Source organism: Chaetodon auriga, chromosome 2 (genome assembly GCF_051107435.1).
Source record: "Chaetodon auriga isolate fChaAug3 chromosome 2, fChaAug3.hap1, whole genome shotgun sequence".
Lineage (NCBI taxonomy): Eukaryota > Metazoa > Chordata > Actinopteri > Chaetodontiformes > Chaetodontidae > Chaetodon > Chaetodon auriga.
This window is the reverse complement of record NC_135075.1, coordinates 6,222,501-6,241,077: the sequence shown is the minus strand read 5'-3', so window position 1 is coordinate 6,241,077 and position 18,577 is coordinate 6,222,501. Positions and strand designations below refer to the sequence as shown.

Genomic DNA, 18,577 nt, shown 5'->3' with positions numbered 1-18,577 from the left:
ACAGTCCTCTGAAAATACATCCCCAAAGTACCTGGTCCACATGCCCTATCTGTTGAAGTAACATGAAAATGCAGGGTTGAACGTACTCAGGATAGCTCCAGTTGCAGACTTCCTGTCACTTGGAACGTGTGCTGAAGATGTGCTCAAGACACTGAAGACCTCAAATAATGAAGTGAAAATGGAAAGTATATATTTGCAGAGGTAGATTTGGTAGCCTGGATGGTAATCTTAATGCTATATACGCTGAAAGAAACATTAAAAAATGGTGAAATGTGTACACGTTGCAGAGAAATATACTTGTTAGACAAACTGCAGCTGACTAGATATTCACCAAATCTTCATATCAAAGCAAGCATGAGTCATTTTTCTCAGTTCTTAAATAAAATGTGCATCAGTTAAATCATGCCATATGACAAGTTTCCTATCCTTTTAAAATATATTCTTGTCAAATTAATGTAGAATTTAGAGATAAGTGCACATTTGATTGTTGGATATTTGGCCAATGTTGCCAGTAAGAAATTCCTTGAACCTTCAAGAAGGTAGTCTTCTTTAGAGACATTTTATAGCCCATTACTGACTTTTCCATGACCAATGAAGTCATGTTTTAACAGGGTCTCATTTCTCAGATATTTTCCTTGCTGCTGAGAACTGGAGGCCTCACCTGTAGGCTACTGTGCTCACTCACACACACATGATGCAATGTGAAACCTTCGCCTAGTCACTGGAAAAGGAACGAGGAACTGTGCCACTAAACTGCCTGCAGTGCTGCAGGTGTGAATATCTGAGTCCTCGCTACCGTGATTAATAGCAATGAAATCTGGGACTTCTCCCAACACGAAGCAATCACAATAGCTCTGACGAAGTCAATCAATCGCATCTGTCAGTGCCAGGAAAGAAATGTGATGAGAAAAAAGTGATCATGGGGCCAGGAGGCTGACAGGACTGCTGATTTATCACAGATGTGCGTTTTTGAGACAACAGGCGAGCACTGACTCCAGCATTTGGGGAGAATTTTTTGCTATCATGTGGCCATTATAGGGCACGCTCTGAATGGTGAAACGATCAGTCTGGATGCACAAAACACGCAGACATGCATGCATGAGTGTGCCGGCACACAGAAGTATACAGACTTAGTTATCACACAATCATGTACACAGATGTTTTGACACACCTGCTCAAAACATTCACTTTTGATAAGAGATAGTGGTGCAAAAAGTATTTGGATCCTTTACTTCAGTAAAATTGCATTGCCACAATATAAAAATACCCCATTAAAGTAAAAATCATGCCTTCAAAAGTTTATTAAGCAAAAGAATTATCAGCTAAATGTACCAACTTGTTGATTACTGCATGTAGAATGGGCCCTCAACAGAATCTTACTATTTAATTAGGTTTTATATTGTATTACTGGAATATTATTATCAATGCAATCACTTGTAAGCTGCATTTTAACTCCACATTTTTTAAATATGGAGTCAATTTGAACTACTTCATATACTGCTGGGCAGTGGTGGAATGTAACTGGATACTTTTACTAAAGTACTTTATGTCTCTCACCCAAAAAAAACTCAACCGCTTGAGGCAGATGGCCACCCACCCGGAGCCTGGTTCTGCTTGAGCTTTCTGCCTGTTAAAAGGAAGTTTTTGTTGTTTTTTGTTGTCGCCAAGTGCTGCTCATGAGGGAATTGTTGGGTCTCTGTAGATAAAGAGTATGGTCTGTGCAAGCTCTATATGGAAAGTGTCCTGAGACAACTTCTGTTCTGATTTGGCGTTATATAAATAAACTGGCAACTTTATGCTCTTACTTTCTTCATCTTCTACATTTTGAAAGCAAATATTGGACTTTTTTATTTTTTGGCTCCATTACGTCTATTTGACAGCTGTAGTTACTAATTACTTTGCACATTGTGATTATCAATACAAAATAAGCAACTAATAATTTAGGATGTAATATTATAGATTAAACTATACAATCCAGCAATGTAATATATTATTCTGAAGTGCTCCACATTGCATAACAAGTACCTTGAATTCTGGTACTTTAAATATATTTTGATGCTCAAACTTTGGAACATTTTTCAGGACTTTTAGTTGTATCAGAGCATCAAGACACATTGTCAAATGAACTTGTATCGCCAGTTGCAATCTTATCTTTATTTAAATGACTTTACACACTGCTGTGGCTTAATCTTTAATAATATTTTATTTCATTTGTTGGTTATATTTTGAATTAACAATCTGAATCTGTAAAGTAACTTAAAAATGTATAAAACAAAAATAATGGAGCAAAAATTTTTGATTTTTTCCTCTGGAATGTGGTCGAGTAAAAGTATAAAGTAGCAGAAAGCAGAGCTTCCCAAAGTACAAGTACCTCAAAATAGTTCTTAAGAACAATACTTAGTTACTTTCCACCACTGCAAATGCAACAGCTGATCATTTGCAGAGCTGATGGGTGAGGCTGTAATGGATTTGTGGAGGCACGGCTACAAATGCTAATGCTTACACCTGGCAGTATTAAAAGTGTAGAATTAGGCCAAGTCGCACTAGTTGCTTTCTTCTTCATATTCCCTGCGGAGATCGCAGAAACACAGGGCACTGTTTACTACTTCCTCTTTTTTCTTTTACATGTAAATCTTGATTTCAGTCTTCCCAACAAACACTTTAAATGGAACTGTTATGGCATTCAAACCAATTATGTTATTATGGCTTGTTATAATGCGATTACAGAGCTTGATCCCAGTGATTGTCTCTTTAAGAAGCAGTGAGAGTGAGAGGAGGTGGTGCGGTTTCACACCCCGGGGTGGGAAACATGGGCGGCCCCAGCAACCGCTGACTGACAGCCCCCTAAAGGCTCTCCAACTCCGCGGCGCGCGGAGAACCCGGAAGGACCAATGAGCTTTGTGGCCGACCCGCCCATCAAATCGTAACAGCCAATCGTGGCGAGCGATGGGAGGACCCTGGAATCGCTGTTGTGCATCCAACGTGGGACAACGGAACGCTCGCTCGGGGGAAAAAAAGGAAAAGTAAGTCAAGAAAGGAAAAACTCATGGTGGTGGTACACGGTCGGAAGGAGGGGGGACTCTATTTTGCTATTAATCGGATCGTGGAGAATTTGTGACCACAGACTGCACCTGATAAGCTGTCGGTTGAGTTCCGGAAAGGACTGCGTGTATTTCAAAGTTGGATTTATACGACTGCGGCCGTGAAGTGCTGCGGAGAGTCGGACGATATGCAGCGCAGGGTCTGAGAGAGCAACGCTGGAGTTTTCGGCTCTATCCCCGCGGGTCTTAACTCCTCTGCTGTATCCTCAACTGTGTTAGTGGACATTTTAGAAAGCCTCCAAGAGTCACTGTGTGACCCTTTTACGATGTTTTGAACTGCTTCTCTCTGCTGCTCCGTTGAACGACACTTAATCCGGGTGTCCTTTAACACTTTGGCCGATGCATGTTTTCAAACATGTCACCAAAGGCAGTCGCCCTATCGACAAAGTAGTTTTGAGCTTTTTCTGAAAACACTCTTATCAACTTAAAATTAAGTTCAAGGAGACACACAAGTTGGCCGCAGCCTACCTCGGCTGCTTCATCAGTGATTCACCTTTGATTTTTTAGCCCGCGTCGGACGCCAGAAGAGAAAGTTGGACTGGAAACTTGTGTCCTAAATGACTGATATCGGGATGGAAAACGTTTTACTGCGCCACAGGTGTTTGTGCTAGCCGCTGAACCACGAGAAGACAATTAATGTGCTGTAAAAGGCACCCAGTCTCTCCGAAGCTGCATTAATATCCCAGATTGTGGGTACGAGGAGAGAGCTCAGCCGCCGCGCTATTAAAACTGGATACAAAATGGCGGCGTCCCTGGGACGATTTGGATACATTTCACGTTGTGTGTTTTATTTGATTTTGTCGCTCCAACTGTTCATCAGTTCCGGATGGAGTTCAGACCTGCCGTGTGCCCAGAACTGTACCTGCAGCGGGGATTCAGTGGACTGCAGCGGTCTGGAGCTGACAGCTACGCCTCTGGACCTTCCCGTCCGGACTGTCTCCTTGTAAGTAAAGCGCTTAGTTGCCCGAGCCTATTTATTGACCAGCCCATAACGGGGTGACAATGTTTGGAAAGGACAGAAAAAGCGCATAATGTCCTCGAAACTTTCTGTAGAAGACACAGATTAACTGGCCATTAGGCAGTGCTGATACGGCTTTTCTCACAAGGAATCCCGTTTGAGAAGATTTTTGTGGTTCTGCGTTGAGTTGCGTAATTGTCTATGAGCTGTTAACATGGAGAGATGAGCCCAGCTGTCAGAGCAGTTATTTTTATTCCGTCTTCTTGACACGAACTTTTGAGTGAGTCAAGTTTTTAGGAGGAAAGCTTAAACTGTTGCCCTTTTTCCTGGGGACCCCCTGGCATTAAAGTCCCCCCCCCCTCGGAGGTCCCTGCACCCAGAGTCTGGAAAGTAATGGAGCAGCACACCAGCAGCCCTCCTCGGGCTCAGTCGTTGTACATCACTTTGCAGCTTCATTGGGATGTTTGTGCAATGCATGAATTAGGTTTTCACCCCATCTGTCCCAATGAGCGTTTCTTAATTGAGTTTGACAGCAGTCCACATGTAGTATTTTATTGTCTGCACTCAACTTCATCATTATTTGTGGACACTTCTTATTTAATCATGCTTGGTGGCAGTAAAGCAGGTGTAGTGATGAGTGAGGAGCACACAAACAGTGAGCATTCAGTGTGGACATGATTTATTTAGGTGTAAAATGCATTTCTCAAGGGCACTTTAAGGTATTGCGGATAATAAGTAGTATTCTACTATTTCTTAAAATGATAGTTTGAATTCCCTACTATAACCTATAGTATAAATATAAAGGATAAACTCTCAGCAATGTAATGAAATACCAGAGGATGTGATGTAGCATCTTTTGCAGTCAGTAATATGAAAATGTGTTGTTTCCAATGTTAGCGTGAACAAACCCTTCCCTCAGGGGGAGTAAACAAACATGTCATAACTAATAAAGCCCTGCTTTATTCACTCAGATTTATGACAGGTATTACCCTAATTCCCATGTTCACAAATTACATTTCTTGTAAATTAAGAATTATCCACAGGACGAGACTGACAACAGTTGAAACCCTGTCTGCCAGCTCATTTAGGAAATGAGGCAATTTAGGGCATTTGTCAAGGAACATCCTCCAATACTTGGGGGACTTCAGCATTTATCAAGCTGAAAGACACAATTTATTTACAGACAATAGACCTCTCTGTGTCCCCAATCAACATTTTGGCTCCCAGCACAGTATACTGCACTATACTACTATACCACTATGTCCAGTGGCGATAGTGAATCCTCAGTGACAATTTGGCATCTTGTTAGAGAGTTTTCAGCATCTGTTTGTGTGTGTGTGTGTTGCTGGGAATGTGGGGTTAAAAACCAAAGACTCCTCTAGCTCCCAGGTTCCTGTGTCAGGCGGTTTATCTTCCCCTGGGAAGTGAGGAATGCAACTTTTAAAAAGTCCTCTGAAAACATGAATAACGGCACTTGTGCCTGGGTAGCCTCATTGCCCTGAAGCACCACTTAGCCAAGTTCAAGTGCAGATACTGAGTGCCATGCATGTACGCAGACACACACTGCTGCTCCTGTCCTTGTGGACAATGGACAACTACTGCGGTACCAAGCCCCCCCCCCCCCGAAACAGCTGCTCTAAACCTTTTGGTTTTGCGTAAAGACAGGGTCCTGCATGAGCCCATTTCTCCTTCTAATTCTGCTTCTCTTATCTCAGCCAAACCTTATCGGTCAAGATTTAAGCACCCGCAATCTTGTTGTTTTCAAAGGGAATGGCTTTATGGCTTTGAATTATCTTTTAAAACACCTAGGTTGCATATTTCCACACCACTTGAGAGAGTCACATTATGTTGGCAGGTAACTCAAAGGGAACAGCTCTGTTCCTCCGGGGTCTGTAAACGAGCCAGATTAGCTGATGATTACTGTAAACCCAAAGAGACAAGTATGGACAATTTCACGTGTGGGCCAGTGTGATCCCATTAGAAGGTCCCTGAACGCCAACTCCCGTCCACTTGAGTGGATGAAATCATTTTTTGTGTTGTAGGTTGTAATTTTAGTTTTAGAGCGCTGCCTCTCTACAAGAATGTGTGTGTGTGTGTGTGTGTTACTCACAGACGGCTGGGTAACTGTAGCTTTGACATAAACGACGAGTGGATATAGGAAGGGTTACAGTACAGTGCAACAATAACAGTTTTATTCTGTCAATAGAGCTGCCTGAGAGGGTCTGTTTGCTCAGTGCCTTTGTTTTGAACAAAGTTCGTTTGTCCATTTCTACCTTCAGGCGTCTGAGCCAAGTGAATCTGTGTGAAATCGACTGTCTCTGTTATGTTTACCCCAGGGAGAGAGCAGCAGCAGCAGTAGCAGCAGCAGCGGTGATAGTGTTGGTTGGGAAGACAGCATCGTGTGTGTCAGTCAACACAAGCTTTCCGCTCTCTCTCTTCTATATAGCGCAGACGTAAGGCTCGAAGGAGAATCTCAATAACCTGAAACACCTGTAGGATTTGCTGTTAAACAAGTAGCTAAAACGTGTGTGACTGCGGTTGTTAATCAACAAGAAGCCTCTTAATTAGTCGAACATATCTGTGTGCTTTGTACAACTACTTACAGACTTTTAAAGTCCTCCATGTTCTACTTTGCAGTCTGTAAAATTAAAGTAGTTCAAGCAGGGAGGACAGTCCAGCTCAAGATAAATGTAGTTTATCCAGCCTTTTGTGTGGGTGAAGAAGGATTGCACTGTCGTGTGTTTGTTGCAGTTCTCTTAGTACAGGCTCTTAGATTGGGATTACACTAATGAACACAGTAGCAGCAGCAGCACCTCAGGACCTGCTTTTATACAGAAGCTCACAGAAGGAAGTAGTTCTTACAGAGAGTCATCATATCTCCATCAGGATGCAGATCTTTTTTTGTTTTGTGCAGGTGGCAAATGGCACTGCCAACATACTCACACTCTCTGGTACACAGGGAAATAGAAAATGTCAAACTCTTTATTTAAAGGGACCACAAGCTTCTTCTTTAAACACTTTTGAAGCATTGCTGTGACAGAACGAGTGCCCAGTCCACCGAAAATAAGTCTTAGCAACAAGAAAATACCTTCGCAGCGGTAACAACTGTTGTCTAAATGCCACCTTCTCATTTAAGACATGCACATAAACAGAAAAGGGATTCTGGCTAACCCGTAATATACAGCGCTAGATCAATCTCTGGTGTCGGTTTTTGGGCAAAAACATATTTCTAGCTTTTAGCGGTTTGGAGGTAGCTTCTGATGCTCCCACAAATGACACTATATTCCCTATGTTTTTCTACCCTGCCTCAAATGATTTAGACCAGCCTCTAAGTGTTAAGTTGTGACAAGACACCATGATTTATTTCAATCAAGTTGTTTAAAGTGGGCACAGGGGCTTGATTTTGCACTCTGTCCTCCTGCTCTGAAGTAGCACTCTTTTTAGTCACTTTCAGAGCACTTTGTTGGAGTAACTCTGGAAACCTTGATGAATATGTGTCCTGTGGAGATGGGTGGCTCGAGGGTAGGTGTTTGCAGTTTGTCCATCAGTAGCAGTCCCAGCAGTCCTGTGGGTGTATATGAAGAAAAAAGCCCTAATGCTCTCCACTTGTCAAAATAATCTCCCTTCAGGACCCTGATTTTAATAGTCCCCTGTGAGAAAGCGGCCTTGATGAGGAATCAAGGAAACAAACTTGTTGGCACATCCTGGCAGAGCCAACTGAGCTAACAAGGCCAGGAGCTGAGGGGAACTCAGGTCATGGGGGAAGATATGTGATTGGCTGGCTCTGAAAAAAGAAAATCAAACACAACACGACAGTGAATTATGGACTTATTTCACTGTTGATGAAATGATGATGTATGCAAGATAACTAACCATAGATAATTGCTGTATCATTTATTTATTATTATGTCCCGTCCCTGTGATTGACCACACAGGTTTTCAGGGTGAACACTGAAGCTGTAGCTTTGTTAAAGCCCCTGCAGTCATGGATTTCCTTTTAAAACATATCCTTTGCTGTTTTACATCAGGGCTTCTAACATTTAACAAGCTGACCACCAGTCTCAGATGTTTGTCCATTGTTTCTGATTGATGAATAGCCTAATAACATTCAAAGCAAGTTTACTCTCACACAGTCACATATTCCCTCTCAGGAGTGGTGTGTTATCTTATTTGCGGCCATGTAATGTGTATAAAAAGCATCTTTGCCCACAGTGCCACAGGCGTAATGGGATTTTGCACGTAAAATAAAAGCACAAACATTAGTAATTCAGGCTAAGATTGCTGTTGTTGGATAGAGATAAAGCAGATACATGGTGTCTGTTTGCCTCCCCTTTTCTTTTTTTTTTTTTTACTCTTACAGAAAGCTACAGTTTTGATGGGGTTTGCCTTTTTTATTTGTAAATCTTTGAGTCCTTTTGGTGAAAGGCAAGAAGAAGCCTGATTTTGAATGGTCCCCTTTGTAACCCAGCATTTCCCAAGCGGTTTCCCAAGTTTCTCAATGTGCAGGCCATAATGTTTGGCATACACCAAATGTTCTGCTGCGCTTCAACCCCAAGCCGTAGCCTTAAACCTCACAGCACAGCCTTATTGGTAAACACCACCCCCAACAGTTGGTTTTGGCTTCTGCCCTCAGGAAATGGGTTTGTGTCGGTGGTTTCCTGGCAGGGGCTGGGAGCTCAGCTGGCTGGTTGCGGACTGGTCCACAGAGGGTGGGGCTGCAGATCACCTGGCCTGGGGGAATATGAGGGGAGGTGGGGGGACATTTTCCGCCCACTGCATGGAAGTGTTTTGTCAATGTCACGGTCTGCTGCCGCTGCTGCCTTCAGGCTGGCTGGTTCGTTGGTGAAAGTCCTGTCAGTGGTCAGAAACCGTAACCACTGTCACACATGTTGTAACACACTGAGAAAACCCAGAGGAAATAAAACATTACAGGACTGTGTGCTTGTATGTCACTTACTGTCAGACACGACTCCTTTATTTTTATATAGTGCTTTACTTCATCGAGCCTATGAATAAACATGCAAACATAATTTGCCACAGTACGACAACACTTAGCACAGTGTTTCTATTGTGATCACTGCAACTATTAGTCAGTTTGAACTTGATTGGAGGACTGGCTGATCTATGAGAAATGCCTCTTCTCTTGCATGAACAGGTTCACGTTTCATTTCAGCAGTTGGGGCAGAGATGCAGCAGCAGCAGCAGCAGCAGCAGCGCTCAGCAGGGCTGAGCCTCTTGTGGTTTCTACAGCATTTCTTGCTACGCAGCCTTGTAATCTTGTGGTATTGGGAGTGATTATACCAAGTTTGTTCATTGTCATAGTTTCCCATTGCCCTGTGACTCGCATGTCCTCTTGCGGATATTTTAAAGTCAAACTGGAGTGTTTGGAAGGGTTTCGAATGATATTATCATTGGCTCTGATTTTTATCAGCTGCTCCTCACTTTTCCCTCGATGATCAGGCTGTTTGGTATTAAGCCCGTGAAAGTACTGTACTGTTTGTTTGGAAATTTAAAGCAGCATGTCTTAAAAATGTAAATGATCCTCTTCTAACCGTTTGAGATGATGCATACAAGACATTAGCTGAGCAAATTAGGAAGGAACAGCTAAGGTTGAGCCCATTCTCCATTAACAAGAGATAAAGTCTGACATTAACATGGAGATATGGAATGAGCTCATGGCCTTGTGCTGGCTATAATGACAATCAAACAGCTGCTGCCACAAGTCATTCTACAAAAATCCAGTCAGCAGAATAGATGGCCCTTTTGTGAAGACACTTTGGGCTGCCAAGTTTCTCTTTTTTTTTTTTTTTTCCACCTTTCCCTCTCCCCCATAGTCGGTGTCTACAAAGTGGGCTTGATCGATGAATCATCTGTGAATTCTCTACATCTGGTAAGAGTTTGGAAATCTGGAGAAGATGTTAGAGAAAAAAATGTGACTTGGACACAGAGAGAGAGAGAGAGAGAGAGAGAGAGAGAGAGAGAGAGAGAGAGAGTTGCTGTGCAAGTGAAGCAGCTTGTCCCCAGAAAAGAGGCAGTACTTCGAGAAGTGAGTGAAGCTTTCAGTGCTAAGTTGGGCCAAGCATTTTTTTCATCCCCATCCCATATTAGCCTCTGTCCCCTCTGATACAGGAGAAAGGAGAGCAGCATCAGAGCTCTGCTGTCTAGACAGCCACACATTCACATTATAAAGATAGCACAGTCCACTATTTAGACACTTGTTTCACCGCTGGCTGGAGTGTAATTGTTGCAGAATTGCACTGAGCTAGTATAATAAACAATCATTTTGACTAATTATTCTGTCCTTTTTTTTGCTTTGAAGTTGAGAGTTCAGCTGTCTGCACAGTACTAAAACAATAGCACCACTAAATAGGCGAACAGCACTGATGTTATTCTCTCAGATTAATTGGGGACACTGGTTTCCGTTTTACCCATAATGAAGTAATCTGGCGCCATTTGTAAGAAATTGCCTCGTTATTGCACTCAAATCCAGTGTTAAATATGACCCTCTGTGTGTGTTTGTGGGGACAGCAGGAGTGTTATTGTGCTTCGCAGTCGGAGAAGAAGTTTTCAGGCAGTGCCTCAAGCAGATGCAGACCCCTTTCCCCAACCTTCTCCTGTTTGTTTGGAGCACCCTGCTTCAGCCCCAAAACAGCAGCGTGAAGAATGGCGGTGCACATGGCCCCAAGATGTGGCCCGTCTTCCTGCCTCGGAAAACTTCTGAAACTGAGTCACGCTCCCAGCCTGACTGATTTCAAAGGCCAGAGCAACTGGGTTGTGTGTGTGTGTGTGTGTGTGTGTGTGTGTGTGTGTGTTGGAGGAGGGGGAGATCTGTAATGCAAATGGTGAAATATGCTGATCCCATCAGCGCTCCGTCTCTCTGATCTTGAACCGAAGTTCTCCTTCACCCTCCCAACGCTCTTACGAGCGTTTTGCTCAGATTTTAGCTCTTCACGTTTATCGTTATTATTGCAAATCTTGTTCGTTGGGTTGTGCTTTTAACCTTGTCAGAGTTGATAAGATACCGGCTTTGTTCTGCCCGTTTCCTTCCTCTGTTTGACTGGTGTGTAAAATGGTGGCCTGGAGCTGGTGTTAGCTTTGTGTACACTCTCACTGCAGTTCCTTGGCTATAAACTGGCCCTTAATGACAGGAAGACTGTGTGTGTGTGTGTGTGTGTGTGTGTGTGTGTGTGTGTGTGTGTGTGTGTGCGTGTGTGTGTGTGTGTGTGTGTGTGTGTGTGTGTGTGTGTGTGTGTGTCTGGCCCTCAGACACTCGGGTTATTATTTGACTAGTTTTATGAAGCTCTGAAATCGACCACATTAAAGGGCCTTTGTCTCCCAGCTGGGCTACAGAAGGCTCATCACTGACATCACTTCACGCTTTCAGCGAGCAAAGTTCACACTGCATTTATCTGTGATAGAAATGGGAAAGATAATGATGATGTATCTCTGTGTGTGTAAGTCCCTGCTCTCGTCCTCCCTCCTCATATCTCCTCTCTCCCACACACAGACTGTGTGCTGACTTACAAGCATAGTGTCATATGCTATGACATCACTCCTGTACTCCCAGCTTTCCTTTACTCCCACAGCACCCATAACGCAGCTATTTTTTAAAGCCTTTTAATGAGTTTTATATGTCAGATCAGCTACACGGTCCAGCAATGACGGTCTACTGCAGGCGCTGAGCCCTGTTTTGCTTCCACAGACAGTTTGCTCAGTCAGATGAGCCTTTTAGATGTTAATCACATTGTCTTACAAAGACTTCTTTTTCAGGCAGGTTTACGTTGAAGCTGGTGTTTCAGATTGCTTACGCATCCATCCAGTAGTTGGCTGATCATGGTTGAGTAATTGTTTTTGTAAAGCTAAAGAGGTTAAAAGAAAAAGATATGTAGACATCATGTGTTATTAGGGTTACAAGTAACATTCATCAGACAGTGCAAAAATTCAAAGTTATGTATATTTATAACAGTAAAAAGTGGAGAAAAGCCTTGATAAGATTTCAGGAGATTCTCAGTCATCCAGGTCATGGTTACGTTTTTTAAGTTTCTACAATAAAGTCCAGTTGCCCTCGACTCAACCCTCTTTGGAGTAAAGCTCCATGTTGCAACTAGCAAATGCTTGGCTTTTATGCTCGATTGATGACTTAAGCAATGATCTAAATGGTAATTAATTTTGCATGGACTAATTAACTGACCGATTGTGACCCTGCTTCAGGGCGACAGGTGTTCGGTTGTTTGTTTCTGTTTTTCTCGACTGTACAAAAACTTTTTTGCACACAGAGGTTGAGAGTCTTGTAGCACAGGGAGCAAAATTGTGGAATAAATTGTAATTGTGTAAATTGCATTGAGTATAAAATGCCTGTTGCCATCTCGAAAAACCTCCACAAGTAGTGCAGTTCATCACTAAAACAGGCATGAAAAACTAGAATCCAAAGCTTCAAGTCATGGGCCACAACTAGGTTCTGTGGGCAGTTCTGAGAGATGAGAGATGCATCTCTGCTGCGACCACATTACAGCAGGTTGTGAGGCATTTAAATCATAGAAACTGACTAAATGTAAATAAGCAAAATCTGAATATTTCACTGAAGATGTAACTAAAACATAATTGTGAAGCCTGTCAGAAATGTACGTAGCCTTTTAACTTTAGTGTGTATTGTAATTGCCATTTTTAAAATGAATTTTTCTACATAGGATATCTATATAAGTGACTATCTACATTTGTATTTTGGTATAGAAACACACTTTTTTATTTCACCAAGTATCTTGTATGATAAATTTGTCTTCCATCATCATAAGAGCAGTTATGATGTCTCTCCAGTTCTGCAGACAGAACTGATGGCTGACACATTGTTAAGACACACTTGAAATGTTTGTCTGGTGCAGTTTAAAAGAGATGGTAAATGTTGAACTGGGCCTGTTTTCTTCTCATGTTTTTGAAAATTCCTCATATCAATCAGTTTTAACATGAGTATAATGACTTCAGAGGAACTTTGGATGAAGAATGGAGTGTACCACCAGAATAATCATAGCATGTTTCTGTGGTTAGTTATGATTGTTTGATGAATCAATAGAGCGATAAATTTGATTTAAATGATACTTGTAAAACAACTCTGAGCGCGAGAGTAATAACACAATCATTGGTTTTAATACTCCTATTAAATAGTTTTTTTTAAACCGTGGATAATTTAATAAAGTTTTCAACGCATTGTCAAAATGCTTGCCTGGCCGCAGTGCACCAGTCAGAGCTGCTTGTGGGAAAATTAGTATTTGGCTTAACACACAGCCTTAAATTATCACACACTTTCTTTAGTTAAGTACCTGGCAGAGGGTGCTTTTGATTTTGATCCCGCTGACTAATGTCAAACAGTCCTGCCCATTTGTATAAACTAGTTGTACCATAGAATGGAATGCTGTGTTTGAAGCTTTAAGCCAAACTGCTTTGTAGTTTTTGCCACGGTTAATCACAGCGACTGTTCCCATCCCGACCATACATCTTTGTCCGGCTGGTTGAATTATATCATGTAAACTAATGGAAGCTGTTGTGCCATCGCTGGCTTGTTCTCTGCAGCCGGTGTAGAACTTGACAGGTCACTTGGACTGATCTCCTTCTTCTCCGTATGTTTGTTTTTGCTGGTCTTGCTGTCTACATGTCTCAAAAACAAAACCTCTAATCACTTCTAGGCTAGGCAAACTCTTCCAGAAACAGCATGATTGTAAGGTCACTTTCTGGAAAGCATTAACCACGCTTAGCAACCACCAACCCCTCCCTCCACAGGAGAAAGGGGGGAAGGGTGCGGGAGAGGGAGGGAAAGCAGCCTTATCACCATCGCTTCATACAGTAGGTGTTAAAACGCTGTGAAACTTATCTAATCTGATAGGGAAGAAAATAAATCTGCTTGAGTGAGATGGAGAGAAAAAGGCTTAGTTGTGTAAATACCATAGGTGACTGAGAAAGAGGCACATGCATGCTTGCATCCGTGCTCAAAGGACCAGTTTTGTTTGTTGCCGTGGCCTTTAGCACCAGTACGGCAGGTTTGTCTCTCAAATGTGACTTGCTTTTTTTGTTAGTCGCCCCTTTGTTCTGTTCTGTTCTGTAGTTTAAGCTTTGACTTTCATGCCTTCAAATATGTGCATAGCCAGTTTCCTCCACATTTTAAATGCTAAAACAAATCTCTTTTTGGAGGTGGCGTTCCTGGGTCAGTCTTGATTTGCTTCTAATGCAAAGTTCACTAGTAAAATTCCTTGACCTGTTTTGTGCCAAAAGCAGGTTGATCAAAAGTAATGATTGTTCTTCCAGATGATAACGCTCTCCCAAGTTCATCTTCTATAGGTTGTGTGTGTGTGTGTGTGTGTTGGCTGAATATACGTACCTCCAGGCAGAGGTGGCCTATAGGGCAGCCATGTGATTTTTCACTTAGCATCACCATAACGAGGTAATTGCCTCCTGTTGCAGGGGATGGCAATTTAGCAATCTGGGACACAATGGGAGGTGCCCCAGTAAATGATCGTAACATAGACACACATGCACACCTCCCTGTCAGACCTACACCTGGAGGGCAGACACATGCTCGGCTATTATCTCGTCACACACACACACAGGGAGTAAGCTTTGAGGAGAGAGACTGTCATTATCTGCAATCAAGCACAGAAGACAAGAAAGGGAAAATCTGTCAGGTTAGACAGAGATCAAGATTGATGAGAATAAACGGGATTAAAAATTGAAGTGTGTATGAGGTGAGACAATAGCAGTCTTATGCTATTGTATTGACTCAGTCTACTCACACGAGCTCACTTAATAGCCATTCCTTCAAAAAGAAAGAATCAATGACTTGAAGTAACTTCTTCCTCAGAGTTCAGCCCCTAAACCCACCTCCCCCACCCCCACCTGCACAGCGGTCTTTTAAGGCCACGGTGGGACACGAGGACGAGGAATGTGTTGCATCAGGTAAAAAGTGTCCCCAGTCTCTGGGAACAAGCGGCCATCTCTCGGCAGGCCTGTGAAACATTCCTGGGCTGTCTCTCACGTCTGGACAGGGGGATGGAGGGGCGGGAGGCAGGCAGCTCGGAGCTGTGGGCTCCCTTTGTCTCGCCCAGCCTAACCCCACCACACAAACACAAACACCACTCTCACTGCAGCCTCCTCTCTGCCAACGGGCAGGCTGCATGCCAGCCGGGCGGGAGGTGTGTGAGTGTGACAGAGATAGCACTTGTTTATGCGTGAAATAAATCTGATTCGCATGGCGTGGGAAGCACAATCTGAAACGCAGATGCGAGTTTGGTGCATACACACACCAACCTCCGTCTCACTCGCTCTCTGACGGTGGTAACGCTATATCACTGGACAAATTGCTCTAATAAGCCTCCGTACAAGTCAAGTGCCAGCTATTAAATACACTGTTAGCCTAAAGTGCAAATTGACCGCTGCAGATGAATAGCCTGTGGGTTATGTTTGGAAAGTGAGCCAGGAGAGAGAGGCACTCTGTATCGATAATATTGATCGGGCCCTCCTTGAATGCCGGCTGAATGAATGTACTGCAGTGTTTTCAGGCATACTTAACGTGGACGGATGGGGCTGTTTGTCAAATGGAAGAGATAATTGTTGTCATTGATCAGGATCCTTATTTGAACTACTGAACAACCGTTACAACAAGTGCAATAAAAGTTCAGAAAAATATTTCTGCTGATAATTTGTGGTTCTGTCTGCTATTAGGCATTTAAACATACAAGCTTCTTTTCTATTTACATCTCCTCATCTTTCTTTTTCAGAAATCTTGGCCAGAACAAGCTGACCGCCATCAATGTTGAAGCCTTTGTCAACCTTCCCAACTTGAGAGAGCTGTAAGTAGTCACCAACAGGATTCTCAGCCGTGCACATGATTTCCAATCGACCCCCAATACTTTGAATACTTTCTAATGGACTGTGTTTGGCTCTGATAGAGTCTCTTTTTCTCTGTTTTTAAACTCTGGATGCAGCTTCTTTATTTAAATTTAATCCATAAGCGTCAGTTGTGACACATTTTTATCAATGACTTCACTCTGACTAACGTCTACGGATGCCACTCTACTTCCTAGTGGCATCCTCGTATGTGTTGCCTTGAACGAAGTCCAATTGAGAATAAAGTGGTGGTTTTCTATATTAAGCCTCCCCCTCCACCACCTGATACTGTGGCCAACGCTGGCCTTGTAAATATTTTATATGGTGAGGAGAGGGCTTGGCTCTGTGTCACTCAGTGCCAGTGCACAAGACACATGCACACACATACGCGAGCTAACTGATGATACACACACCGGTGACATCTTTGGCAGGCCGACCGGCCAGTCATACGCTCCTCGACATGTGTTTTACTCCCATGTTATTTTTGTTTTTTAAAAGGATGACTTGCTACTTGCTCGCTTGACGTGACAAGTTGAGTTTGAGTTCTTCTGATTTATGCGAGGTTTGATTGAATTCAGCCTCATGTGATGGAGCATGTGGAGCAGCCACGACAACACGGTGGCATCTCAGCTGGCATCTACAATTATACAGTCGAAGTAGAACTTCACAAACACTGTAGCTTTAGTTCAATGCAGGCTCTGTTTTTGTGCCTAAATATGAGATTTAAAATAGAGTTTGTGCTTCTGTTTATTTTCACCAGTAGGGCTACTAAGATTCTTTCCTGTGCTTCTTATTTTTGTGTCTTCTTCTTCGATAAGTCCTCTCGCCTCAGAACAACATTTCACGGTTGTGCATTTCTTTGTGTTCTCCTTAAGTCCACAGTTTTGTTCTCTAACCTACTGCTATGTGTGTTTGCCACTTTCAGGCGGCTGGACCACAATGAGCTGACCTCCATACCAGATTTAGGACAGGCTGCTTCCAAGATTGTATCTCTCTACCTGTGAGTACCCCCCTGCCCCACCATTTACCGCTTAACATGGCACCAAAATTGTCCTGCTCTCTGTTACTGTATTCTTAGGTCAGTGGCCTCTTTGAAATGCTCTTGAAATAGTCTCTTGACATCTGTGCAGGATCCATATGCCTTTGCATCTGAGAAGTAATACTGCATTAATGTGACGTTAGGGATGAATGGGATTCTGTTACATTAAACTCGATCAAAATCCCCTCTGCACTTGAGCTCTGTTGCCCTAAATATGGAGCCCTGTCTTGAGCAATTAGTATGTGGTCACGTAACTGACTAGTCCTATTCGCTGGCCATGCACTCTTGTCTACAGTGAGCGTTGCGGGCTGCCTGGAGAGTTAGCTCGTATATGGTTCCATCTTAGTGCTCTCAGTTGTGAAACTGTGCCGGTGGGGACTGCAGTGCAAGCACTGGCATCTCACCCGAGATTTACTGCCCCATTTGGGAAGGCCGTGTGTGCGCTTATGTATGTTACAAATGTGCGCCTGGTAGCCCATCAACAGTCCCTTTTTTGACACTATTGAGGCAAGAAACTGTAGTTTAATAACTTTGTTCAAGTTGCACTTTGGAAGGCAGTAAATGCTGCATTTTAACAGAAATGTGTGGTGTTAAATATGATACTGTCAGTACAGCTGAAGTTCATAATACAAGTTATATTACAGAAAATAACCTAATCATACTGGAGGTACTGCTACTTCAACAAATGGTTAATACCATTCTTACATGAGCCAAGCCTCATTATTGGTAGAACATTTTCATCTAAGTCTTCAATGTCACCTCAGTACTGACAATAGTCTGTCTTACTATGACACTAAAGAATGTCTAAAGGAATGTGAGGCAGATTAAAACAAATGCAGTTCAATGAAAAAGGTTTTCTCAGGTTAGACCATAATAAACATGACATGAAAATCGAAAGGCTGAAGCTGATATGAAAGCTTATAACTCTTAAAAACAAAATAAATGGCAGTGATTCTCGCTCTGTTTCTGGTTCCACACACACATACACACGCACACACACGCACACTCACAGGGACACTGTAAATACAATTGCGACAGCCTTCCATCCAAATCATCTGTTGGGTGGCCTGTTGTTTTCCAGTGTGCCATAGATTTTTCCCCTTGTGTGACCGGGGAACATTCTTACATCTCACTCAACCTGAAACAAGAAAGCCAAACTCCCCTAAGTGAGTCTAGTGCCAACCATAAGCTTCACCCTGCACATATTCTTTCACACCATGCTAGCATGCCAGCTGACTGACTAAAGCATACAGCTGCAGGCTCCTGTAATATTGGTCAGTGTCGTGTCATCTTCAGTGGTGAGCTCTGTGGGAGTCATGCCTTTACCTCTCCCTGTGTGTCATCTGCCCACTTCTCAGAAATGTACCATGATCCACTCATGAGGTCAGAACATTTCTGAAAGATATGAACAGTGAGTGAAGATAAAGCAAATCTGTCTGTTAAAATGTGTCATCTTTCCAAAAGGTTTGTCATTGTGTGTGCTTTCAGTCTGGGTGTGTAGGGTTTGGCACAAACTCCTGTTCACTTTGCTTTTGATACAAAACAGATCGGAGCAAGTTCACCTTTACTTGCGCAAACTATGCAGAGTCACAGCCCCTCCAAATGATC

The 18,577-nt window shown here is 42.9% G+C and overlaps 1 protein-coding gene across 1 annotated transcript in view; it reads left to right on the top strand.

The window, feature by feature from the left end:
* Positions 1–3,030: 3,030 nt before the first annotated feature.
* lrig1 (leucine-rich repeats and immunoglobulin-like domains 1) overlaps positions 3,031–18,577 on the top strand; it is a 37,175-nt gene continuing 21,628 nt past the window's right edge. Inside the window, exons 1-3 of the mRNA XM_076751341.1 lie at positions 3,031–4,044; positions 15,822–15,893; positions 16,856–16,930. Coding sequence (XP_076607456.1) covers positions 3,842–4,044; positions 15,822–15,893; positions 16,856–16,930 — 350 coding nt within the window. The 5' untranslated portion in view covers positions 3,031–3,841. The remainder of the gene's footprint in view (positions 4,045–15,821; positions 15,894–16,855; positions 16,931–18,577) is intronic.